The following is a 27,792-nucleotide window of genomic DNA, read 5'->3' as shown; positions in this document are numbered from 1 at the left end:
AGGAGGCATAATTCACCGTGGGCTCCTTCCCTCCCTCCCTCCCCACTTCTTCCCTCCTCCTGCCCTCTCTTGGAGGAAAGAGAGTGACATCATAGCACCCATTTTCCCTAGGATAGCTAAACATCCAAAATGGACTCAATGAGGAGAAGCTGCCTGAGTAGTTGAGGTGCTGGTCAGCTGCCCACCCGAATCTATGGGGATCTTTCCTCAGGCCCCAAGCTAGAAAGCAATTCTATTTTCCCAGCATTTCTGTGTTACCCTGAGCTAGAACCACAAAGCAACTCTATCAACTACCAAGCTCCTTGGGAGGCCTCTGTCCTTGCTCAGTCCCAAGGACCCAAGTAGAGGTTTTTCACAAACAGGCTGCAGCCCTGGCTTCATGGTCTCTCTGGCTGGAAAGGGTGGACCTCTGGGAGCTCTTCCCTGATCCTTCTCCACTTCAGGAGGGCCCCCTGTGGATCTCCTCTTTCTTCCCTACCCAGCTGCCTTCCTGGATTGTATCATCTCCAGATCTCCATTCGATCAAATTCTCACCTCTGGACAGTTGCCTTCCCCCTACATCAGGTACTCCCCAACTTTTCTACTTCTTTTGGTGTCATCTTCCTCCAGAAGGGTAACAGTTATCAGGATAACTCCTTGACTGCCTCCCCATTCTCCATAAATACAGAACAATTCAAGTACTCATATACACATAATGGGCATCCAGCCCAGGTTCAAAGCCACAGAACCCTAAAAGCAAAGCAATGCTTTTATAGAGGCCCCATTCAGTGCATTTCAGCTGCCAGTCAGTGGGTTCTTCCATTGGTGCCACAGGGAAGCCACTCTCAACTCAACTCTGTCACAAATGGTACTGCCAAAGATCACTGTACTGAGGAGAGGGGTCAGTCTCAAGGCTTCTCAAAGCCTCTGTCAAAGGCCACTATGTGTAACCAGTATGTTGGCAAGGCTGACTAACCACTGCCAGTTTTCTTCATTGCCTTGAGGAACAGCGAAGGACCATAGTGTGTGATTGGCACCACCAGGGTGTCACTTAGCTTGTTCATCTGCAGAAGGACCTCGAGTGAGTACTGGGCATCATTAAAAGTGAACAAAAGACAGCCCCCAAAGAAAATTTTTCTTCACTATGATAACTAATAACGATGATGTTGGAAAGTACCTTCAAGCTAATTATGTTATTTTGCTTAATAACAATAGCTAACAATTATTGAGAACTTTAAGAAACTAAAGTAGTTTAACAAATAGGATTTCATTGGATCCTCACAACCCTCAGGATGCAGATATTTTTATTATTGCTGTTTTACAGATGAGGAAATCGAGGCCAGGAGAGGGAAGTGGTTTGCCCAGAATCCCATAGCCGCAAGCATGTTGACTACAAGCCTGGAGTTCTTCCTATGCCACCCAACAGGGAGGAAGAGACCATCATCAGTCCCATTTCACAGAGGAGAAACTGAAGCAGAGTGAGGTCTTCCTGCCTCTGAGTCCACAGTTCATTCCATTGAGCCAAGAGGGCCAGTTCTGGTTGTAGTGATACAATGAGTAGAGTGCCTTGAGCAGAGTACTGTGCCAGGGAAATCTAATGTTCAGATAAAACAGTGTCTGTCCTCATGGAGTCTCTAGGCTAGCAACCACAGTAAAAGAATAAATGATCAGCTCTGTGAAGCCCAGGGAGAAACACAAGAAGAAAGATTGAGGATGGCATCAGGAGGGCCATGATGCAAAATGATAGAGCAACAGATCTACACCAGACCAGGCTCAGTTCTTCTGTGACTCTGAGCAGTCAATTTCCACCTCCTGTGTACAAAGGAGGTTGGCTTAGATGAGATCACTAGGGTCCTAAGAAATAGAGCCCTGAAATATGAACAGGCAAGGATCCAAGGGCCCCAGCAGCTACTTCTTGCTGCATACTGGAGTTAAGACACAAATGTTCTGTTTCAGATGGCAGGACACCATTGCTCTAACCAGGAAAGGCCGGGGCATTTGTTCATTAAAGGGCAGAGCATGGCTACATGGATCATCTTCTCAGTGACTGCCCTGACAAGTTGATATTTGTTTCATGGATGCTCACAAGCAGCATCAAAAGCAGGATTCCCCAGGGACCATTGGAGTCAACAGTCTTCCCTCTGAATGGCAGACCTCGTTTATTTTTGCTGTGGAAATATTTTCACTCCTTGTGTTCTCACAGCTCCCTTTCTGTGGTCCAAAGAGGCTGAATATGGTCACAGAAGAACTGGTAATATAGTTCAGTGGTTTCTGCTCCTCTCCCCATGTCTGAGCCAAAGAAACTCTGAAGGGAGGACCCTGAGAAGCACAGTTATGGGGTCTCACTCTTATGTGGCAACCGGAAAAAAACAACCTTTCCAGTGTGTGTGTGTGTGTGTGGGGGGGGGGTTAGCTTTCTCTCTCTTATCTCAGTGGGCCGAAGATGACACTGGCTGCTTTCAAATTGTAAAAATTCCTCCAGTGATCAACACACCACCACGATACAACAGTTCTTAGGAGATCACAATCTGAAACAGCTGCCCCTTCCCCAGGAAACACCATGGATATGCTCTCAGATCATGGTCTAAAGGTATAGGTGGCTGGCTGCCAGATGTCTCATATCCTGATGAGCAAAATTTAAGGAAACCTTTTGTTAGAGTTTCCATTTATCAACACAAGAGGAATAACTCATCGGACAACTTCCTATTTGAAAATAATGCAGGAAGGAGGTTCAGGAAATTATCCAACTACGAGGTGAGATCTCTATTCTCTCTCAGGTCTACTTCTTCTGCAAGCTGACTGATTTTCATCAGCTAGGAAATTAAAACACTTCTCCTGTTTGCTTATGCTAACTCAGAGAGAAGCCAGAAGAGCACCTGCCAGATGGTCAGTCCCTGCACAGCCTGGCCCACTAGCACAAATTCCTGTTGGACAGAGGCTGCAGAGAGCAGTAGAAGCTCAATCTTCAAGTGTTTATGCTGTTTTTAGAATCGGTTTTTTGCTTTAGAGTCTCTTGAGTGGACAAAGACAGACGAGCCACTGCAATCCAGTCGAGATGGCCAGTCTATGCTGGGCTAAGAACGTTAAATCCCACAACTAGCAAACCACCACCAACAACCCAGCAGATGTGATGTGTGAGGTTGTGTTCAAGCTACAGAACTTGGGGGTATTACTGTCTCTTAAGCAAGAGGCAATCAAGAGGCAATTTGCCAGGCTGGGGAAGTCAAGACCCAGAAAGAGAAAGCCTCTTCCCTACCAGGATCTCTAGGAATCTGCTGGTGTTGCCCAATGGGAGAAAATTTATCTCAATAAATGAAAAAAATATTGACCCTAATGAACATGTTTTAGGCCAAAGAAGCCCACTGTATGCTTCTGACCGAAATTAATTTGAGTTTGTAATATTCTGCAAGTTCACTGTAATTCTTTAAATGGAGCATTTATTTCATAGTAATAAACACTTGGTTCATTAAGTCAAGTGCACATGTGTAACGTGCTCCACAGAGGCTGCCAGCCACTTTTCTCTACCTTGGGATGCAGCTTTCCAAGGCCCTGAATAAGCAATTGAGGACCAGTTAAATTTGCTGAGGTCTCAGATTTAGCATTCTTATTTCATTTAATACAAAGAGCAATTAATCTACTATTTTATAACTGGATTCCAACTCTAGTGGGCCATGAGATACTGAAATGAACTTACAGGAAACGCTTAATTAAATTTACTGTAAAAAGCTCTAGTGAAGTCTTTTCTTATGACAGCAGAAGTTGCATATTTAACTGGAAAATATAAGGCTACAATATGAAGTCAGACTTGGAAATTCTTAATAACTTCAGCTAAAATATGTGTGGCATTAAATATAATAACCATTTGAAATCATTTAAAAATTATTTTTCTCTTCCTGGTGACTTAAAAGAAAAAAGTTCATTAAAATGACTAGTTTTTATTTACTGCTAGAGTTAATTGCCCAGATCCCCTTGCCAGGTTGCACATATAACAGGCGGGAAGATGATAAAGAAATGAGCATTTTATGCACAGATGTAATCAACTTCCAATTATTATTGTAGGGGTGACAATTTTGGTTTTTGAAGTCAGTTAATTTTACAGATGTCTTTCAGTTTTTATTCATGTGGTCAAGCCTACATTCTCTATTTTCTTCTTTCCCTATCCTCTCTTTGGCTCTTGTGGCACTGGTATAGGTACGAAAGTCCATGTGTTCAGGGGACAAGGAGATCAAGTCCAGAAAATATGGGAGCTGGCCAGCCAAATGCTACAACAGTTTGGAATATAAACTCATTCATAAAATCTTATGAGGGAGGATGAATAATTGTGAATGGTCTAGAGACATAAAGGGGAGAAGGAAAAGCAGGTTAAAGAAAGTTTGGCAAGAGAATCAACCAAGCAAAATCATCTTAAGGGCATTTCATTTATAAAGGATGAAAATGGGAAGATAAGAAGGAAAATGGAAAAGATCTGAAGATTGCTTCATAAACCATTTTGTGCTCTAAAATCACTGTCTCCCATCATTAAATGAACTTTGACATATCAGAAATGCTGGTGGAGTAGTGAACTGATGGAGTAATATTCTCCATTCTGGAGAACAGTTTGGAACTACACCCAAAGGGCTATAAAACCACATAGCCTTTGACCCAGAAACATCACTTCTAGGTCTGTATCTGGAAAAAAATCAAAGAAATGGGAAAAAGATTCATCTGTACAAAAACATTTTAGCAGCTCTTTCTGTGGTGGCAAAGAATTGACTTACGTGAACTGATACTAAGTGAAGTGAGCAGAATCAGGAGAGCCTCACATACAGTAACACTGTGTGATGATCAACTATGAATGACGTAGTAGCTGTTCAACACAGCTTCTCTGGAGATTCACAGAATCTCCACCTCCACTAGAAAACTGGAGGACTCTGAATGCAGGCTGAAGTATAGATATATATTTTTTCCCCTTTATTTTTCTTGATCTTTTTTTTTGGTAGTGGTGGAGGTACATGGTTAATGAAGAAATATGCTTTGCATGATTTTATGTATAATAGGCATTATATTTCTTACCATTTCAATAGTGGGAACAGGGGGAGGAGAGAATTTGTAACTGAAAATAAAAACAAAATTTATATTTTATTCATCTCCCCCGCCCCCCAAAGAAATGGCACTAAATAGTGTAAAGACTGAAAAAGCGGCCAGAATGGACAAGTATGTAAAGGAAATAGAGGAGAGACAGTTGGGAGGAGATGATGGCTGAATTTACAAAATATCTGAAGATTTATCAAGGGCATAGAAAAGAATCTCAGACCTTATTAGTATCCAAATAAGGCCACTGGGACTGGAGCAACAACCAGTGACTTAAATGGTAAATTTCCCACTTAGAGAGAATCATCCATTTCTACATCAAGGGCATCCTTGAGGAGGGGGTTGGTGAACAAGCAGCTCCTGTGAGCAATATTTAACCACAGACCATGTCTTTATTATTCTGCAACTAACTGAAGGATACAGAGAATACAAGACACTAGGGCGATTAATTTTTCTTTTATTCTGAGGGGGGAAAAAAAACCCAATGAATAGAGCAATCTACTACTTAAGGGTGCTCTCTCACCAAGGTGCCCCCAATCCATACAGTTAAGAATCATTCATCATTGAAAGATAAAACCCATAAATGACCTGATTATCAACATTGGACAAGATGCCCATCTGCTCATGACACTGCTGATCAGTGGGCAGAGGAAGATCCAGCAAGAAGCCCAGATGGATGAGGAGACCCTTATCAGAGAACACTGCACTTGCTGAAGAGACTCCTTGTGCTCCAATGAATCCTCCAATGGCATGGATGCCTCTGGGAGACTGAGCTCATTAGTGTCCTCCTTAAGATGTGGTGCACAGAAGTGAGCACTGGACCCCAGTAGGTCATCTCATTAGGATGGCCATGGAGTGAACAGTACTTCCCACTCTTATTGAGATACCCATGTGACCAAATAAGGCTGCATGGGGACCTGGTCCATTCCCTTCAGATGTCTGGGCTGTTGTACTATTCATGGGAAATAGGGTTGCCCCACAAACAGTGTCAGAGTATTCTGGCTCATGACCATGAGGGCCTCAGGAACAATCTGTGGGTATGAAATATGGGCTGGGAGGGGCGGCTAGGTGGCGTAGTGGATAAAGCACCAGCCTTGGAGTCAGGAGTACCTGGGTTCAAATCTGGTCTCAGAAACTTAATAATTACCTAGCTGTGCGGCCTTGGGCAAGTCACTTAACCCTATTTGCCTTACAAAAACCTAAAAAAAAAAAAGAAATATGGACTGGGAAAGGTCTGTGGGACTTTGGATGGAACCCGTCTTCACAATTTATGGGGAAACAAGACTTGCACAGAATGGGTGGTGATCTGTACCACTGGAAGGCCTACCCACACTCTCATCTGGAAAGATGAACGGAGGACCTGACCTTGAAGGAAGAGAAGGATTTCAACAGCTGAAGATACTGTGCCAAGATATGTTTGGCAATCATCTGGACTTAGTATGAAATATACTTTAAGGGCTAGAACTCTTAAAAGCCGATCTTAAAAAAAAAACAAAAACTATTCCTTAGAGAACGAGAATCTGCAAATGTCTCCATTTCGAGCTGGATGCTCTTTTCCCTAGAGTGAACCATTAATCTTCATACTTCCTTTGGAAATTAATAGCTCATTAGACACTCAAGTGACGCAACTCCTATAGCACATTAGTTTTTTATGGTTCAAACCAAGGAAAGTTCATCCTGCTTTGAGAAAATTTAAGCTATTAAAAATTTTAGGAAATTTCATAAGATAACCTGCAACATCAACAAAACACCACAAATATGGCAAACTCAGCCTTATCTCCACATCCTAACTTTTGTGAACAAGCAGCTTGCTGGTGACAAGATGGCACCATGTCAAGGACCTAGGCTCCACCTAAGCAGGAGATAACAAAACTAATCAATGATACTGACCACCGACCAAGCTCTTTAGAAATACCTTCTCAATGGGTCCTGGGAACAACCCCATTTTACCAATGGCTTGCTGGTGATGGTCACATAATGAAGGTCAGAGCTGAGATCTGAACCCAGGTCTCCTGTCTACCCCACACCAGATGGCCTCCACCTGGAAGTGGAGCATTTCTGTGGCTCTAGAATCAATCTTTTTATTGAAGGCAACACATATTTAATGTAAGATGCAGAAAGATTTCTAAGACAAGTTGAGAATTCTGAGACATCTCTGAAGGCAGTTTGGGGGAGGGGACATGTGGTAGTCAGCTGACTGCACAGGTTTCTTTCTCCACTTTTTTTTTTCAGTTTTTGCAAGGCAATGGGGTTAAGTGGCTTGCCCAAGACCACACAGCTAGGTAATTATTAAGTGTCTGAGACCGGATTTGAAACCAGGTACTCCTGACTCCAAGGCCGGTGCTTTAGCCACTACGCCACCTAGCCGCCCGCTGTTCTCCACTTTCTCAGGAATTAATTAAATTCAATCCAGAAAACATTTTGTGCTGGGAGGAAGATTTTTTTAAAACATTTTTTAAGGACAAAAATGAGACTGTCCTTAGCCTCAAATAGCTTCTTTATATTACAGTGGTGAGAACAACCTGTAACACACTGGTAAGCAAACACAAATGAAATTGAGTTCTGAGAGAACTTTAACAACTGAGGACATCAGGGAAGGTTTTCCAGAGGGGAGAGGGAGAGGGAGGGGGGGGAAGGGGGGGGAGAGAGAGAAACAGAGAGACAAAGAGAGACTGGGGGTGTCAGGGTGGGAGAGTTGAGGATCACCTGGCCCTCACACATTCCTGAATCTCTCAGTGATCCTGGTTACTTTCTAGGATGACACACTGTAGAAGAAAGATGCCCACCTGCATTGGCAGCCAGAACTCCCTGTATCAATGAAATCCCAAGTTCAGCCTCAGTCCCTGGATGACTATACAACACTAAGTAGATCATCCCCAACTCCCAGGGCTTGTCCATCAAGATGCTTTCCTATTCCCAAGGACCTGCTCCTCCAAAAGGCATATAGGTTGAACCTGTGGGGCACCAAGTGACCTCACTCAGACGGAGATTATCAAACTAGTGCTCTAGGCCTCTTCCCATTCTTTGACTCTCATAACTGATCTGGCCACACAAGAGTTAATCTTTTATTCCGTCTCCTTGCTCCAATCATCTTCCATTCACACAAAGCTATAGAATTCTACTTCATGCTGGGGTCACTATAATAAATAGCTCCCATCATGGGCACTAGAACATTCCTCAAACTGATTAGAATTAGCAACTCTCCTTTTCAAGAATCCAAAGCCACAGAAACAGAACATGATGCCACCAATATCTAGAGTGTAACTTATTATTAAGTTACAAATCCATAATGAACCATGAACATTCAGTAGATCAGACAAGGTCCAATGTCTTCAGAAAGTTTTTATAAGCTTAGGTTTCAAAGATTCCATATATTTTATACAAAATGATTACCTAAGGAGACCATCTAATTTCATTCTTATATTACTACACAACTGAAAAACTTGTAGGGAAAAAATGCAATGAAATATTTAAAGAAAATAAAAGAGTCATAAGATCATTCATTCACCACTGAAGAAGGAATTTGCCCTATTTCTTAGTGGAAGGGAAAAAAAAGTTTGTTGAGTATGGGATAGATTCTGCAGCACTTTGGTTATCTTGGTAATATCAATGATCACAAAATGATTTCTGACACATTATTACATAATTGATCCTTTTCATTCTTTCATCCTTTCAATACAGTTGTTTGGGAAAGGTGTATGCTTCTAGGCCTGAATTGTTTACAACCCTCTCAGCACCCTAGGTCACTCCTCAGGATCTGAAAAGCCACCATTACCTCCATTTCAGAGGTTCCAGGGAAGAAAGTAGAGGCAGGAAAAGGATGGGGAGATGTTAGTAGCTCTTTAGAAATAAAGTTCAGTCATGACTCTGGGATGATGGTTCTTTTATCCCTCCCAAAAAAAGCTTGTGTAAAGAGGATTTATGATCAAGGTCCAGAGATTTTTCATTTCTTTGACAGCTCCAAATACAAAACCTTACATTCCAAGAGACATGAGAAGTCACTATCTGGCAAAAGCAGACTCTGAGCCAGAGTCAAGAATGGCTTGAGAAGCCCTCAAGGATTTTCTCAGAGTTCAAACCCAAGACTTCTAAAGGAAATCAAAGGTATGCTGCCTTCCAAGCTGCTAAAATCCAGGAAAGCATTCTAAATTTAAATGCCTAAAAGGCTGCAAGTATTGATGGAAAAGACAAACACAAGATTTGCAAGTATTTATTCAACACCTCATTTAAACAGGCAGAGGATTTCTTAAATTTTGTCTTGTTTCACTTTAAGAACATGAATAGAATCCAGAGATTACCAAGGGGAGGAAAATGTGCTGGAGTGCCTTCAGGAAGCCCAGAAGCTCTGATAACCTCCAGTTTCCCCTGGAAATAAGGACCCAACCCTTTAACAGAAAGATGCTAATAGAACTGGGGGGTGAATATCTTGTTGGAGAGCAAGAGGAGGAGGTCCTCTGAGCAAGAACATCAGAGCAAAGCCTACTCCAAGAGAGGAGGGATCCTCTCCCAGTGAGAGCTCAGCCAGAAAGCTCCAGCTGCAGGAAAGCTCCAGGGGCATGCTCCCATGTCAGAACCGAGAACCTACACTCTGCAGAAATGTGAAGGCCTGAGGAGAGGGATGAGAGGGGTCCTGATGGGACCTGAATTAGGAGTAACAGGGAGAAGAAGCAGAAAGGAAAATGGAGCCTTGATATCCCACAAGACTTCCCACCCATGAGATTTATCTTTAAAAGGCCGGGGTGGCCTTGAGACATAGCTAGAGTCACCTTCCTTGAAAAGAATCAGAGTCAGCAGATATGAGATTGTGGCCTGTAGGAAATGCTACCATGGGATGTCCTTTTGTGCAGAGGTGATGAGGCCACCATGGCCACTCCCAGTCTTAAATCATATGGTGCAGGTCTAGGACTCTGTGAAAGTCATCCCTACATGCCTCTTGGGGAAGGGAAGACATAGACAAGCACCACTAAGGAGGACTGCAATCTGCTTTGCTGAAAGGAACTCTGAAATCAGGACAATCACCAATCCTCTGGGAGCACAGGAGTATATTGGATTTAAATATAGAAAATCAGAGGTTCACAAGTAGGTGAGGTGGGACATAGGAAAAAGAGGCTCTATGGTCCTGGGTTGAGAGATTGGCAAATCCTACTGGACTTGAGGTTCACAACCACTTGGGGAGGGAGGTGCTACTGTGAGCCCCACTTTACAGCTAAAGCAGTCAAGGCAGGTAGAGGTGAAATGCAAAGTGTGTGAGGCTCTCTGAATTCCAAGTCCCCTCAGATGGGGAAATCAGACTGACTATGACATGTCAATCATTTCTGAGAGGAGCCTGGGCACCTCCTTATCAACTTCCTTCTCCAAAGCATATGTTCATCTTCACTCTTCTATCCCTGGAGGGCTGGAAAGGGCCTCTTCTACACACTGTGGGTTTCTCTTCTGGCATAATGCTTAAGCAAGTCCTTATCCATTTTCCCACCTTCTCCTTTTCCCCTCTATGATTACTTTCCATGTAGCTGCATAGCTTTTGCATTTCCCTAGTTCTTGATAGATGGCATTCCTAGCCTCAGCATAGTCCCTGGCCCAGAGGAAAGCTCTGCATTCTATTCTACCACACTTTATTTGGGGCAGGACAACGCAGGAGGAGTTGTCATCTATGTCCATGATCTCATGTCATCATCTTCTCCATTTCCAAAATCTCCTACTAGGACGGAACTCATCTCCCAAGTTCACAACATAAGCATCATCTTTCTATTTCTTGTTTCTACCTTCCCACACCCTCCCTGATGCCTCCCCAACTCTTCACTCACAAAATCACCATCTGAACTCAGGCCCCACCTCCCCTCCTCTTTCCTAGACTCTAGCAGTGATCTATTTGGTCTGCCCCAAATTCGTTTCCTTTTCACTCAATACAGGTCTGAGAGCCTCCCCAAACCCTTCTTTGATTTCTTTTTGGATTAAGTTTCATAATATAAACAAATAATATTAAGGGCCAAACCAGAAGAGTCTGAAATCCACCACACAAAGCCAATGATGGCTCTGAAGGGCATGGCTTAGCATCTCTGAGAAAGGATTTCCTTCTTGAAAAGGAGGACCTTTTCATCTGTACTTGTATGTGAGGAATGCTCTTTTTTCTCCTTCCTCCTTTACATCTTTTTTATTGTGTCATTAGGATTGTCTCTCTGGGAGTTGGGAGATGGACAGAGGGAGCAATTCAGATAAGTAAAAGTAAAAGTATCAGTGAAAAATCTCCTTTGTAAAGGATACTGGTTTTTAGAGCCCAGCCCTCCAGGCTCTTCCTCAGGGGGCTAAATGTCAGAATGAGCACAATGGACTGCAACTAGGAAGATGAATATTCATTCCGTCCTATTTGGTTATGATCCCGACCCATTATTCCTCCTGAACTGTTAGTTCTTGCTGAGGATGCTCCTCCACCACTCCAGACTGGCACCTGCTCTGCCCTCAATGTCTCAAGGACCTGCCCAAGGTCAGAAGGGTCTAACTGATATGTCTGGTGTGACACAAGCAGGGGCAGAGAGAGGCTGGACATCATCTCCCCTGAGGCCAGCTCTGTGCTGAGGAGCCCTCACAGACCCTCTCCTAGAGAGCCCCAAAGCTGCCAGATTTGTTCAAGGGATAGTACCTCTAGATTTGCATGAACTGATGCTGAGTGAGATGAGCAGAACCAGAAGAACATTGTACCCCCCCCAACAGCAACAGGGGGTCATTCCATCAGTGCAACAATCAGGGACAATTCTGGGCTATCTACGATGGCAAATATCATCTGTATCCAGAGAAAGAACTGTGGAGTTTGACCAAAGACTGTTACATTTAATTTTTAAAAAAATATAATCTTATTATATAATTTTACTATCTCTTGTAATGTGTTTCTTCCTTAAGGATATGATTTCTCTCTCATCACATTCAACTTAGATCGTTGCATACCATGGAAACAATGTAAAGACTAACAGACTGACTTCTGTGGGGGGTGGGGGGAGGGAAGCGAGATTAGGGGGGAAATTGTAAAATTAAAAATAAATAAATAATTTTTTAAAAAAAGATATTGTTCCTCTAGTAAATGGAGTCAGTTGAACCCTCTTTCCTAAATCTGGGATTCAAAGCCAAGTCCTAGCCTGAGTTTGAACTCTCTTTTAAGTTGTGAATTCAGAGTGAAGTAGCTAATGTGCTTTATTAAGTAAGTGTCACTGCCTTATCTCAGAGTAATTAATTTCTTATATCACATTAATGGCATCCTTATCATCAGTAATATGCTAATGCAATTTGAAGGCTGGAACCACCACATGACCAATTAGAAGATTTGTGACGCTCAGGAAATTGGCTGCCCGTCACGTAATTATTTTGTAACTTATCCAGTACTTCCGAAAATAGAGCAGTTTCATTTTTGAAATCTTGCTGACTACTTCTCTTGAGGAAGCCCAGAGAATAAGAGCAGAAGGGAGATCCTGCCTCATCCCTAGCCTCCACTCCCTCACTGGTCAATGTGGAGGTCAGACAGGAGAATCTCCAGGCTGCCTCTCAAACCTCCATCTCAATGCTTCCCACATGATATGCATCAGTTTAAGTCCTTGCCCACAACTTAAGGGTGACTAGGTACCTCAAGCCAAGTTGGAAGGCCCATCTTGCTGGTTGTTGGGGTGCGACCGGTCTACCTTTGATCCTCCATACACATATGAGGTCTTCTGTGCCCACCAGAAAGCCCATAGATTGTAGACAAGTCTATCAGGCATCCACAGAAACCCCACATTCGACATCTCACCAGGAGCAGAGGGCTATGCCCGGGGTTGGGGCAGAGGACAGGGGACACCGTGGAACAGCCAACTATGATAAAATGCCTGGCTCAATTTCATTTGAAATCAGCACTGATTTTACAGCTAGCTTAAGAGCAAGATTCCCTTTGCTAGATGATCATTTATCTGCACAAATACATACTGCTATTTGGTTAATTTGGAAGGAACTTAGAAGAATTGCAAAAGCAATATGGGAAAACCCAAGGCAATCAAGTTTGAAAAAAAGACATTCCCTTTTAAGTATCCCTCAATTATTAAGAGCATGCATGACACTTTAAAAATCCTGGGCTGGCCCCTAACCAGCACACTGACCAGTCGTCTCACCATCGAGACAGAGTACAGTAACCCAGGCTCGGCTCAGGAACCAATTTCACTCGGATTAAAATTCTTCCCTGGCAAGGCCACAAAGAAGGCCACATTTGATAACTGCTTCCATGGATGTTTTGTGCCTCCTGTGGAGGGCCTCCTTCCCATTTTCATGGAATGCCAAGAACTAAATGCTAAGTAGATGGATTTAAAAGTTAAGCACAAGAAAGAGAAAGATTCCCTCTTGGGAAGGAGCAAGGCCCCAGGCACTGTAATGACTATATTCTTCCACATAAGTTGGAAACTCGAGAATCTATTCTTCACTTGCATGGGGATGCCTCACGCTGCCACATCAGGAACCTGCTGCCCTTGGGTACAGGACACAAAAATCATACACTGGCACAGGCTAGGGGTCTTCCGGCTTGGTAGGATTTTTGGTGAGGATGAGCCACTGGTCACTTCTAGGCCAGGACAAAGCAGTGGAGAAGATTCTGGGTGCCCAAAGTATTCAGAAAATTGCCACAGGGTCCAAAAATTGGTTAATTACACATAAAAAAACATAGGACAAAAAAGTGTTTTCATAAGCAAAAACAGAAAATGATCATAATTCCTTTTTCAATCTATTTAGAATGCCAACAAAGGAAAAATTCATTAGTTACCTTAAAAGTAACTAAAGGCTGATCCCCAGGGTGTTACAATGATCATTTTCAAAGAGAAGAATTTAATTAAAATATATCTACATATTAAGAATAGATTTTCCTCTTAAAGGAATAGGACTGCTTCCTGTACCTTGTTTTCTTTGTAACAACTTGAAAAGTGCCAATTTTGCTGTCATAAAACATGCTGATAATACTTAGAGACAAATAGATGGTATGGCAGATGTAGTCCTATGCAAGTCACTTAATTGAGACTTTATCTCAGTTTCCTCAGCTGTAACATGAGGATTAAAAAGAGTGCCTAGCTCTCAAAATGGTTGTGAAGATCAAATGAGTTATTAGTAAAGAATTTAACATTAATGTTTGTTCCCTTCCCTCCACAAGACGTGCCTATCCATTGTATCATAAAGTAGGTTATCAAAAAGCAAATCCAATTTCCCTCAAAGGAATGACCCTAAGTGGTGGCTGTATCCTAAGACTCAGGATTTAGTTGTCATTTATATCATAGTCATTTGAATATGAAAAATATCCTAAAGATCTCAATTCACTTTCCTAAGTTAATAAAATGATACTATTTATTATGCAAGGGGAAAAGAATTATTAGAAAAATCTTTAAAGCATGCATTATAGCTCTATTAATGAAGTCATTAATCTGATGACAGCAAATGCAATAAGAGTCATTTAGCATTAGCAATATCTATGGTAAATGTAACTGCCTTTGCATTAGCATATTTCATTATCAAATACTTCCTAAAATGGTACATTTAACTATATTTATTTGATTAGAAAGTGGTTCTTATAATAAGAAGTTTGGCAAAATGTATATCCATGCAGAATATCGTTTTGGAAGAGAAATGCTCTAAAATTATAGAAAGGCTCATTACTTTATTATGATTAGTTCTGCTGCTAACTAGTGATTTGAGCTGGAGTAAAATTCCTAACCTCTCTGGGACTCAGTTTCTTCAGTTGTAAAATGTGAGATGATCACTAAGATTTGACAATATGCTGAAATGTTTCTGAGTAAAATGCACAGCCACCATGCCACCATTTCTAGGGACCAGAGTCAGTGTTGTACCCAGGGAAAAAGCTACTCTCCAGTCATAATATCCTCAAAGATGCACCTTGATTTTCAGAAGGTAACTATCAGTAGGAGGAACACTGCCTCAAAGAGTGGCTATGGGAAGTCAAACAACACTTAGTAAGATGTAACCCTTTTTTCTAATGACCAGGCATTTCCCCTTGCATTATTAAGGCTAAGAGGCAGCAGTCACCATTTTAACAATTAAAATGGGAAGTCTTCCTGGTCAAACCTCAGATTGCTTAAGAACTTGTGATAGGTGCCTTCCTGGATGTAGCAAGGGGACCTTTTAGAAGGACAGTAACTGACAGGTTGGCTTGGTAGTCAATCTAGTGGCAATGTTTTTGTTGTTCAGTCATTTCAGTCATGTCTGACTTTTCATGACCCCAGAGGGGGTTTTCCTGGCAAAGAAACTGGAGTAATTTACTTTCTTCTCCAGTTCATTTGACAGATTAAGTAACTGAGGCAAAAAGAGTGAAGTGATTTTCCAGGGGTCCTACAGCTAACGAGTGTCTGAGGATGCACTGGAACTCAAGCCTGACCCAAGTCTAGTGCTCCATCCATTGTGGTGCCCCCCCCATCCTGGGTGATCTTAAGTCACCTAATTTGACCCCTACATAACAATGGCTTTGAAGCAAAACTGTCAGTTTTCAAACCTGGTCATAATTCCAACAAATATTAGCCTACTTCCCCAGGATTCTCAGGAAGGACCCATGATTCACACTCACAGTTCACAACATATGGGTGAGAAAAACACCTGGCATAACAAGTCTAATTTGTCTTATTTTATTTGTTCCTGTTCAATCAAGTGTTCACCATACCATTTTACCTGGTGCTTCTGAAATATGAATTTTCCCCCACCAGGCTTTTGGTGAGGAGACAGTTAAACTTGCCACAAATAGTTAAATAAAATACCCATGCCCTCGTGTAATTCACAACAGATATATTTTCAAGAAGTAAAATGGTGATGGTATCTAGATGATAAGCTTACTGCTGAAATGATTTAGGTCGCTTTTTCTCCGACACAATAACAGCATAAGGTCTTTCTTTCCAAGCAATGAATTACCACTGACACTGCAAACCTATTCTCCTATATCTCCAAGTTCAGAAAAATGAGAAAACATATTTATTCTAAAAACAGAGAACACAGGATACAGATTAAAAACGACCCACTATGGGAAGATAATAGTTAAGCATGCTGGTTCTTATAGTTCTAACAGTAAAGGGCACCCAGGGTTTCTATCCATTTCGTATCTGAAGATACCGGAGGTGCCTGAGTAAATACGAATTCAGTAATGTCACATCTTTGAAATGAGGGGCATTTTTGACTCAATGGTAGTTGTTGACAGCCAATTCAAGATTGCTGCCTGCTACACAATTCAAAAGAAAAAAAGACGTAATAACTCTTATTTGAACAAATGTTGGTACAGCAGAGTTGAGGTAAGCAGGTTTCTTTCTTATTAACCATTGCTTTTTGTCCAAGGACATGATTTCACTCACTTTTCCTAATGATTCCAATCTTAATATAGAATCATAAAATAAAAAATCGAACAACAACTCTCTGCCCATGCCGGCAAGCTCTAGGTCAGAAAAGAGCAAAGAAGGGACAACAACAACAAAAAACACAAACAAAAACACAAACAAAAACAAGAAAGGAAGACGCCCTTTCTGGAAGAGCAGATCTTTCTTGGACTTTGTTCAGTCCTCTCGGGCTTAACACAAAGTTAAGCCCACAGCACATGTTGAGTGACTGGGGAACTGAGTCCTTTACCACTCAGAATGTACTTGGGAAGTCCAGGGGAAGAAAAATCAAAATCTAAACCCCATTTATTAACTTCATTATTGTGACTAAGGCAATTAGAATCTCATCATTTAACAAGAGATGGTCACTCTCACTAAATGGGATGGAAATATCAAGGCCCCGCAATCAAGTACATGAACCTTACGTACCCATCGACTTTCCTCCTAAGACTAGAGGTGCCTTTTTGGAAAAGAAAAAGGGTTCCCATGAGTGACATCAACAGTCATGTGGAAGAAGAAGCAGGTACAATGAAGGCTGGCCATTCACACGGTAAAAATAAAGAAATAAGTAAATAAATGAAGCCAATAGATGCAAAATACCTATCCACACTTCTATGCTGGGCAACTGTCCAGGCACCAGATGGACATGGACCTTGGTCCAGAATAGGTCAGTACTGAGAACATCTGGGCTCTCATCAGCTGCAGCCCAACAGAAAGCCCCATCTGTTGAACAGTCTCCCAGGGATGCTGTGTAGTAGTGAATCATGGAAGCTCAGAATGGCCACTGGTGACCCAATGGAAAGGGGCCCAGTAGGCAGAAGCAGGCTAAGCCTCTAGGAAGCAGGGGCTCAGACTCAACAGACAGACAGAAAAGTGGTTTCAGAGCCTGCTTAGAGCACAAGAAATGGAAAAACCTAGAGCAAGGGCTCCAGGTTTGCTTCTCCACCAGAGGATTGACAGAAATTCATGGAAAGGATGGGTGCAGCCAGAGGGTGGAGGAGGCAGGAGCTGAGGCAGGAGCTGAGGGAGACAAAGGCCAGAGCCCATGTCACGCTACTGGCTAGTTCGGGAAGGACACTGAGGATTGGCCAAGGTAGTTTTCCCATCTCTTAACTTTGCATCTGCTGCAGATGCCCAAAGCAAAGGGGCAGAAACTTTGCACTTCCTACTTCTCCACATTTACAAGAAATGTTGAACAAGCAGAGAACTAGGCTGGTGTTACAAGAGAGCTTCTCATGAAGACAGGCCTCACTTTCAGTGCTTTAACATTTAAAACCAGATCTAGACAAAACTGATCGGTACCACGGAAATCCCAGAGGATGGATTATTGTTCCCACTTCATCAGATGTTGGGGCAGAAATAATGGTAAGGTTGAGGTATGGTAAAAACATAACAATGAATGCCTGCATTCCTCAGAAGGATCCCAATCAAGGAATGCCTTCCACCTCGCCATGGTTAAGTCTTTATTCTGTACCTCCTGTTTCTCTCAATAGATTGGATTGTGCTCCCTTTCTTTCATAAAATTAGGGGATGGGGATGAGCAAGTCCCACTTCTGAAATGTATCAGGAGTAAGTACAAGTTGTTTGTTAATTTTTTAAATATAGCTTTCTGGGGGCAGCTAGGTGGCGCAGTGGATAGAGCACCAGCCCTGGAGTCAGGAGAACCTGAGGTCAAATCTGGCCTCAGACATTTAATAATTACCTAGTTGTGTGGCCTTGGGCAAACCACTTAACCCCATTGCCTTGCAAAAACCTGAAAAAAAAAAAAGTAAGGATCCAGTGGGTACTCAATAGATGCAGACTGATTGATCAGTGAAATCTTGCACTGAATCACTGCCAGTGAAGTCTACCCCATTCTCTCTCACAGCAGCCCCTTTCCCTTTTGATAGCTTCATTTGTTCTCTAGCAGGCTACATTCATTATGAGACCAGTCACTATTTTCTCTGAGGTTCCTTCGAGAGCTTGAAGAGTGATATGTCTTAGAAAGCCTACATATCCCCAGTTCTTTTCAGCCTCCTCTGATAGCATGAACTCCAGGTCCTTCACCATGCCGAGTACCCTCCTCTGGACATTCTCCAGGTGGACAACAACCTTAAGAAATGGTGGTGACCAGCCAGAACTGAGCCCAATATTGCAGATGGTTTGACCAGGGCAGGGAGAACAGGACTTCTACTTTATCATTTTTATTTCATTCCAAGCCAAAAATAGTTTTCTTGAACTCCAGATTCTACAACTGGCTCAAACAAAGTTTGTAGCAGTATTTGAGACTTTAAACCCAAATGAAGACTTTGCACTGACCCCTATTTAAGATTGCTTAATTAGATTCAGGGCATATTCTGGAATGTTACAAAAGTTTGGGATCCTGACTCCTCTATTCCTATCATTTCCTAGCTCTGGAGTACTGAATTTATCCAGATCAGTGATAAAAATGTCAAACAGCACAAGACCACTGGAGACTCATGGGGCGTTCCTCTGGAAGATTCTCAACAATTCAATCAATACACATTTATTAAACTCCTGCTATGTGCTTACATTGTAATGGAAGAGATGGTGAAAATAGACCTAACAAAAAAGAGCTATCAGGTAACCGTGTACAAGCATAGGCAGTAAGACTTCTTCTAGAGGGTCTCTTGAGGTATCTTAAAGGAAATCAGAAATTCCAAGAAGTGAGGAGACAGTCTAAGCAAAGGCCTTGAGAGAGGAGCCAAAGTATAGTGGTAAGGAGGCCAGCTGGACTGAACAAAGCATGGACTAGAAGAATAGGTAATAAAGAAAAGGAAGACTGAAGCCAGGTTGTAAAAAGTTTTAAAGGTCAAAGGGTTGAGATTTACTCCAAGAGGTTTGACAGAGCTGCTAGCGTTGAGTGAGTAGAAGTGATGTGATGGAGTCCAGGCTGGCAGTGAAGATGAGAATGGAACAGAAGGAGGAGAGGGTCTGGTCTGTCAAGAAGAGGATACCAGTGGCCTTGCAGAACTGAGGGACTCAGAAGACACACATTACACGTTACAGAAAGCAGGGTGCTCTGGGAAGAGGAGGACCTCCTGGCTGCAGAGATGTTTTGGGCAAGATGAGACAACTTAAGTTTCGGGCTGGAATCCCTCAGATTTTTCCAAATCTCTTAAGAGTTCACCACATTGACCCCAGCATGAAGCGCACTGTTCTCTCTTCCATAGAAGTACCATCAGCACCCATCAAATGTTTTGTTTCATCCATGTAATCTCTCCCTACCAGTTTAGTGTCTCCAGAGGGCAAGGACTGGTGAGAGGGACTCCCAAGGTGAGCTAACTTCTGTCAGTTCAGGAAGATCAATCTCTGAAATGTTGGGATGTTAAGACAACTGTCTCGAACAGGAGAATCTAAGTGACTTTTCCTTAGGATACTAATCTAAAGTCTTCCCAGATTAGAGGCTAGGGAAAAGTCCTTTCTGCCAGATGATGCACCTATTCAGCAATTTTATCAAAGAAATAACATCAGGATTCTAACAAGACGCAACCATCACAGCCTCCTTTTTGAAGTGTCTTCTAAACCTCTTGGAAATAACATTCTTGAGTTTGGCAGGAATTGAAGTGAGGCTACAGCTTTCAGACTCCCTATTTACCACTCCCCATTCTCTAATTCTCCAAAATTTTTCAGTGATCATGGATGATGGCTCACTGCTCACAATACTTAAGGACACTGCTCACCTGGGCTGGGATAGGAGGGGGACTCTCTTCTCAACTCCCCACTTCTCTGGCAAAACCCCCTGGCAGAAGGCACAATAGCCAAAGAAGAGTCAACCAATCAGCTTTCCTTTTCTTCATCATCTTGTTATTTATTTGTCAGCTTATTCCTTGAGGCAGTTCTCAGTATTATCTGGCAATGAGACAAACTCTTATGCTATAGGAGACTCAAAAATTAACATTCTATATGTAATATGTAGAAAAATACAATTTGTCTCTGAATGCTTTCCAGTGTGGTCACCTATTTGTCTTCCTATTCAGAACCAAATCCAGATTCCTAGCAACAGGGCTAACTCTGCCAGGTCCCTTTCATCCTGAATGCATCTGATGGACTCCACTTTAGTTACTTTACAATAGAAAGATACAGTCTTCATCTAAATATAACGTAGCTTTGGAAAGTCCTTTAAATATGATTTCAAACCAATGGCTCCACATTTCTATTTGCATTTAATTTCCTCTCAATACTAAATTCATCAGAGTGTGACAATTAATTAACTTAATTAGGCTAACTTAATTATGCTCTTTCATAGGTCAATATGTACAGCCACTCAGATTAATAGCAGAGCTTGTCAAGTTAATCTTCTTGCATAATACAGATGATGCCAAGCCATGTATTAAATACCTTCCAGCCCACAGCTCAAGAGGCCACTTGTTCTGAAGGGCAGGGAGTGGGGAAAGGGAAAGGCCAGGCAAGGACCTGGAAAGGGTGCAGAATTTCAGCCCCGAACCTTTCAAAGGTTGATTTCCTGTCCATGGACCTTCAAGATCATTTAGGTGAAAATCTTTCTGCGCTTTTGGTTCCTCTCTGTTCTCAGGGACTCCCCCTCCTCTCAGGAGAATTCTCAGAGCACAGCCAGAGACTCCAATGGACTTACATGGCCTGGGTTTAAAGCAGGTCTCTCCCTTTCAGTCTTCTCCCTGCCCTTCCAGGTCAGCTTGAGAACCCCGTGTTTTTAATGTGACAAAGGAATTACTTTCTTTAATAAATCACAGAACTCACAACCCAAATGAATAATCCATAAAGTAAAGATAACTTGGCACAGTTCCTAAAACATGTAGGATTCAACAGTGACAAGGATAGTTGAGGGGATCCCAGAAACCTTCTTTATAAAGGGGAGGGTGAGCAGAGTGATGAATTCACCAGACAGTGACCCCAGAGACATGAGGAATATAAAGGTATAGCTGGTGGACTGGGCTGGCCTGGCCCTTTAAGAGACAAGCAAGGAGGATGAGACATAGTGAGGCTTATAAAGGGGAAACAGGATGGGTTACACGCTAAGAGAGACAGGATTCTGCACAAAGATGCTGAGCACACTCTTGTGAAGAATTCTGTTCTCCCAATGTCCTTTGTGTCTACCTCCTTATCCCCTGCAGGGGCCAGTTGGTTCTGGTTCATGTCTGGGCCAGGGCAGTTTTGACAGAATGGCTGGGGACAGAGTATGTAATATATTGCAAGTTTCTGACCAAATACTAAATTTGTGAGATAGTTATTATCTAGACATGGAGAGCACAGAAGGGCACAAAATAACAGGTTTTTTTCAGGGATATAAGAAAAACAATATAGCTTTTTGTAGGCAGAAAGTCAGAATGGAAAAGTCCAAGTTGTTAACTATTTGTTGGAGTAACACTTCCCACTCCCTAGCATTTCCACAGCATCTAGGGCACCAGGCAGAGTGAAGACGAATGTGGAGCGCTGGCTGTGGAAGCCCTCCCCACCAGCAGCAGCCACTTAGCTGGTGTGGGAGAGGGAACACAGGTGTGGGGTCTTGGGAATCCTTGGGGGGAAGGGAGAAAGAGGTCAAGCTCTTCTATGAGCAGAGACTCACAGGTCTGGAATAACCCAGAAGGACACCCACAGGAGGTTTTATTCCTAGTAGCACAATAGAAGGTGCATTCAGAGAGAGGCAGCTCTTGGCATCAGGAAGAAACATTGGGCTTATGCTTTTGTTCCAGTCACTGCCACAGTAAAACATTCCTGAGAGGAATTAATACTTTTCTAGGAATAATGAATTATTTGCTGTGATCCACTGTTTTTATTTTCTATCCAGGGTGACTCCTGAGAAGGTCAGTCTCTCTCTGAAGGGCATGGCTGACTGAGGGGTTTGACCCTAGTCTCCAGGCAGATCTGGTGCTCATCAATCTTGTGTGGGAGGGACTCCAAATGAACCAATCTAGGGGAGCCCTTCCCCAGAGAGAAGGAAGCCCCATACTTGATCATCTCCGTGACAATTTAGGGTGACCCAGCTCATGAAGGAGAAAATCAACCAGTTAGTCTAGATGGAGATTTTCCCCTGTCCAGTGTACCAGAGGTAGCCATCTCATTCATGATCAAGGCATGTTCTCAGTAGGAAGAACCAATGAAAGACTTTTGGTCTTGCTCCCCATCAAACATCCACCAAACAAGTTGATTTTTACTGGTCAAGGGCATCCCCCCCCCCTTTTCTTAGATTTTTGCAAGGCAAATGGGGTTAAGTGGCTTGCCCAAGGCCACACAGCTAAGTAATTATTAAGTGTCTGAGACTGGATTTGAACCCAGGTACTCCTGACTCCAAGACCTGTGCTTTATCCACTATACCACCTAGCCGCCCCCAGGGCATTCCCTTTTAAAAGGTATTTAAGGGGGCAGCTAGGTGGCACAGTAGATAGAGCACCGGCCCTGGAGTCAGGAAGACCTAAGTTCAAATCCATCCTCAGAGCTTAATATTGACCTAGCTGTGTGGTCTTAGGCAAGTCACTTAATCCCACTGCCTTGCAAAAACCTAAAGAAAAAAAAACCCAAAACAAATAAAAGGTATTTAAGGTGTCTCAGGGTCTCCTGGCCTTTGGTTACTGAAACCACAGACCATCAATTTGCTAATTGCTACTTAGCCTAATTAAACTGATTGTTAATTACCCCAAAACTCTGTCTCCCAGGCTCCCAGGGTTTGCATTCATCACATTCCTCCATCTCTTAACCCAAAGGAAATCTCTAGAACAGTGTCAGCAATAGAACTTTAGTTTCAGAAGTTCTCAATTCTGCCTGAAAAAATGAAGTACATCAGACTTCTGCCTGACAAACTACAAAATAAAAAAAAAAACCAACCCTAAGTTTTCCAATAGCAATATCAATTCTAAAAAAAGTCAGTAATGGGGGGGGGGCTGTAACCATTAGATGTTCACACGTGGTTAGGTTAATATTTTAATTTGATTCTAAATTAAATTCACTAAAGAATGAACAAGAATTTAATCATGAAAAAATAAAATATTCGAATGGTTCAATTAAAGGAGTTTAATTTATAGCTACTGAGAACAAATTAAAAAAAAAAAGACAGGTACTCTGGAAAAAAAGTCATTTTTAAACAGCATTTACAAAAGAAAGAATCCAATGACAAAAGAGTTGTCCTTTGTTCTTTCAAGAGCTTTGCAAGCCCAGTTCAATGAAGTGAACGGTTTTATTTCTGACCTCTTCTATGATTTATCCCCAAATTTCAACTCCATGAAACGTTTTGGGTCCTTAGGCTAGAGAGAGGCAAGAAATCTTCTAGGGTTTGACACTATCTCAACCTGAAAGAGCTCACCTACATTCATCACCACCCCAACTGAAGCCATCCTCCTACGTGAATAGAAAGTCTTAGAATGTAGGACAGATGTAGGACAATTCACTGTAAGGTCAAACCCTTAGAAAGCAAGGAACAGACTTCACTCGAAATCAGGAGCTCAAGAATATCTAATAACTAAGAAAACAGGAATAAGCACACTCTGGAAAGAGGTCTCTCTGGATGGACATGCTCAGCCTTTGTGGAAGATCTGTTTATTAAAAAAAAAAAAAAGAATTTTAAGGGCAGAGCAGCAAGCTGGCCTGTTTTCATGTTGCCTGGTGAGCAGGTCAGACAAGTCAGGAGAGATCCTCACAGGGGAGTCTTCATCACCCCGAGGAGATGTTTGGGAGGTAGCAGGTGTGTTCAAAGGCATTCCAGTGCCAATGTCTCTACTCAATGAGACCTGAACAGCTTCTGACCCAAACTGTCCAAGGAGGCAGCCTAACAACAGGAGATTGCCTCCCTGTCTCCCACTTAGCCTCTCTTCAGGCCTGCTCATTGGCCAAAAGCTGGGGCAAATCAAGGTCTACACTTGCTTTCCTCTTTTTCTTAGTTCTGCTTTGCACTGTTTGGAGATGATCTAGTTGTTCAGCTGCGTCCAACTCATTGTGACCTGTGAGAAATTTTAGGTGTTTGGTTTCCACCAAATGTAACAGGAAATTGTTAGTTAAAAAAAAATCTCACAGGTATCCACCAGAACAAAGGTTAGAGTTCTGGACTACTGATTAGGCTAAAAAGACCCAATTCCTATGGGCAGGAATGGTAAGGTGAAATAAAGGGAAAGGTGATAAAAGAAATGACCCCAACCAATCACTGAACTGGAAGAAGTCCCCTAAGCAGACAGAGAGATGCTTTAGCTGTGGGGAGACCAAAAACCAGCTCCCGCTCCTCCTGGGTTGACCTAGGGTCTCTGACCTTTGCAAGAGCATTTGCTACCATCTACTATGACAATCGAGGTTCATCAGTATAACAAGGGCCCTATGACCAGGGCAGGGAAAATACATTAAAGGGTTGTCATGAGGTGGGTGTATTTTCTAGATTGTACCTTCAATAACGAGGACCTATCAGGACTCAGAGGGGAGGGGAAAAAATCCTTCCTATGTAAGGTTGGACACTCACAATTTGGGACTTTTTCCCACCAGGAGAAATTGCCCATTCCTGCAGTGATGTTAATAAAAAGTCGTTCGATTGCTCCAGGCTAAGTTTTATTATTGAATCATTTATAATAGACCTCATTTGAGGTTCTTTTGGCAAGGCTACTGGAGTGCTTCACTATTTGAAGCAAACAGTGAAGTGACTAGCCCAGGGTCACATAGATAGTGAGGTTTGAGGCCAGCTTAGAACTCAGGTGCACCCCCTGGCTAGATGAAACTCCAACTTTAAGACACTTCTACCTTTGAATAGGACACTATGTTTCCAGTATATCAAACTTCTCAAACAGATGGAAGAAATGGAAAAATTCCAGAAGACAGAGCTCATTTAACTACATTCACTTTCTGGATTGGGTTCCACCAAATTCAGGAGTGGTAGAATTTTCCTTTTTGTATCTTTTGGGAACTTTCCCCCTCTTCAAGGGGAAGGTCTGCTGGGCCTCGTCATGGCACCTCCAGGGTCAAGAGTCATATCCACACTCACTGGGCATTCCATCAACAAACACATGCTTGTGGACTCCCATAAGACACAAAAAATAATCTAGAAACTGAGATTTTGTAAACTATATGAGAACAAGGATGTTTTCTACTAAGGAACCTCTAAAAGCCACAAGGTAGGAACATGAGGGAACTGAAGGCAGGCCTAGCAGAGGCCTAAACTCACCAACCCCCACCCCCCACCTACCCAGATAAACTGGAAGAGAAGCCAGGCTCCCTAGGTGACCTTCCTTCATAAGGCCAGGCAGGTGGGCCCAATAACAGAAGGGTGCAGGTCAGCAGGGCTTCCAGAAATCTCACCACCACAGCAGGAAGCACAGAAGGTAGAGGAAATTAAAAGGGCAATACTCCAAGCACCATGGAATCCAGGAGGGAGGCGAAGCATACTGCCCTGGGGTTGGAGAACCCTCATCAAAAAGGGGCATAACAATAACTACCATAATACTACCTGCCTCTAGGGTTTGCTGGGAGCTGAACAGACGTGATAGGCATTACCATGGAGACACAAATATTTAACAGAAAGCAAACTTAAGTGGGATGATCTTCTATAAAGATGTTAACACCAAAAGATAATTGGTCAATAATAGAAGTAAATAAGCCGGTTAGAGCTATAGTCAGAATCAGGGATTCAGCATATGGCTGACAAGGAATTTAAAAAAAGGTAGCCAAAGTTCAACAAAGCATTGTAAGAATATAAAAAAAAAGACAGAAATAACTAGCCCCCTCCCCCCACACCCAAGACTTTCCTCTAAGGGCTGGCTGATGACAGAGGACAGAAGCTGTGTCCCAGTGGTTTCCAGATCATTTCCCAAGCATGGACCTGCAACATGCCAACTTGTTAGTGGCATGTGAGGAATATTGGGGTGTTTGGTTTCCACAAGAATGTAAAGGGAGTGGGGCAGCGAGATGGTGCAGTGGACAGAATACCAGCCCTGGAGTCAGGAAGACCTGAGTTCAAATCCGACCTCAGACACTTAATAATTACCTAGCTGTGTGGCCTTGGGCAAGTCACTTAACCCCACTTCCTTGCAAGAACAAAAACAAAAAGAATGTAAAGGGAATTTATTGATTTACAATACAAAGACTGGGGTCTGCCTGCATTGGTGCCTATGGGCAGGTATGTGAGTTTAAGACAAAAGACTTAGCCTCAACCTGATCAAAACCTGAAATTAGATCTGGTTTACCCCATCTAGTTCTGAGTTAACCTAGGGTCTGTGTCCTTCTCCTTTACCACTGCTCAGGGAGGTTACTGTTCACTCTCCTGGGCTCATTAGCATAATGACCAGGGCAGGGAAAAATGTATGGAATTGAATGTATCAATTAGATTGTGACCCTGGCCAATGACTGACATGGAGGAGAAATAAGTCTTCCAAACTGCATATAAGACCCAGCCTTGCCTTGATTTGGGACCCCTTCCTTATAAAGGAGGTTCTTTTATTAAAATGTCTTAATAACAACCATTTTAATCACTCTGGACTAATTTTTGTAATGATGAACCACTGATAACCTGGTGGGAGCCCTCAACTTTCCCACATGGTTTATGCTGAAGAGATAATCTGTCCTAAAGTCCTTCAGCAATTAGTTCCAGGAAATGCCTTCCAAGGACAGGGAAGGATATAAGGACGGAGTCAGTCTGTTTGCTCCCATTTCTAATCGGCTGATTCTCACTACTCCCAGTTGACCCGAACTATACAAACTTCTTAAGAAAAGGATGAGTCCAAATTACTCATAGGACTTGTCTAACTCAGTGGCCCCAGAGTTTAAAACTAAAATAAGAAGAAGTCAATATTTTAAACTTCTCATTTGCTATAAATTGAAGACCAGCTTTCTTTTTAAAGCCCGGGCTCTGAGAAAAATACCTGAAAGGGGAGTCAGTCTTTAGAGTGACAATTCCTGTCCAGGAATTTTGACAAAACTTTCTTCTGTACCTTCACTGGGGATTCTTTTATTTCATGGCAGCTGAAAATATCTGTATGTACATAAGTAGGTGTGAAGGCTGGCATATAAGGGCTACTTCTCTCTGCCAAGTATAACTGGACTTATTCTCCATATGCATTAGTGATCCAGTGTATGGCTCACAAGAACACCTGGGAGGGCTCTGCTCATCCCTAGGGGCTATTCCTCACCTGGAAACTCAGAAGAGCCGGTACAATGGCCAAAGTTTGGTTGGTATAAAAGACACCAGGAGGAAGGTGCTCAGGACAGCTCTCAAAGTCCCATAGTAACATGTACAGGTACTTAGTTGTTCCCTGAAAGAAGGTGGCAGACAATGTCAGAAGTCATCAGAAAGGCCTCCTTGTGAGAATGAGTGTTGGCAAGGGGCTTCCTTCCCAAAGAGTTCACAGCATATTGGCAAGCTGAACAGAAGGACATTACTTGAGGGATTCAGGGTTCAAATGTAGATGAAAAAATGGTCCCCCAAGCAAAAAACAAT

General features: G+C 42.6%; 1 protein-coding gene across 5 annotated transcripts in view; it reads right to left on the bottom strand.

Moving 5' to 3' along the window:
• PHF14 (PHD finger protein 14) overlaps positions 1-27,792 on the bottom strand; it is a 258,656-nt gene that overhangs the window by 81,867 nt on the left and 148,997 nt on the right. Inside the window, exon 18 of one of the 5 annotated variants that reach the window (XM_074195387.1) lies at positions 45-27,607. The exons of the other annotated variants lie outside the window; for them this stretch is intronic. Within the exon in view, the coding sequence (XP_074051488.1) occupies positions 27,467-27,607 (141 nt within the window). The 3' untranslated portion in view covers positions 45-27,466. Of the gene's footprint in view, positions 1-44; positions 27,608-27,792 lie in introns of those variants that run through there. 5 annotated transcript variants of the gene reach the window in all.

This window comes from Macrotis lagotis, chromosome 7, assembly GCF_037893015.1.
Source record: "Macrotis lagotis isolate mMagLag1 chromosome 7, bilby.v1.9.chrom.fasta, whole genome shotgun sequence".
Classification (NCBI taxonomy): Eukaryota; Metazoa; Chordata; class Mammalia; order Peramelemorphia; family Peramelidae; genus Macrotis; species Macrotis lagotis.
This window is presented reverse-complemented; position numbering and strand designations above follow the sequence as displayed.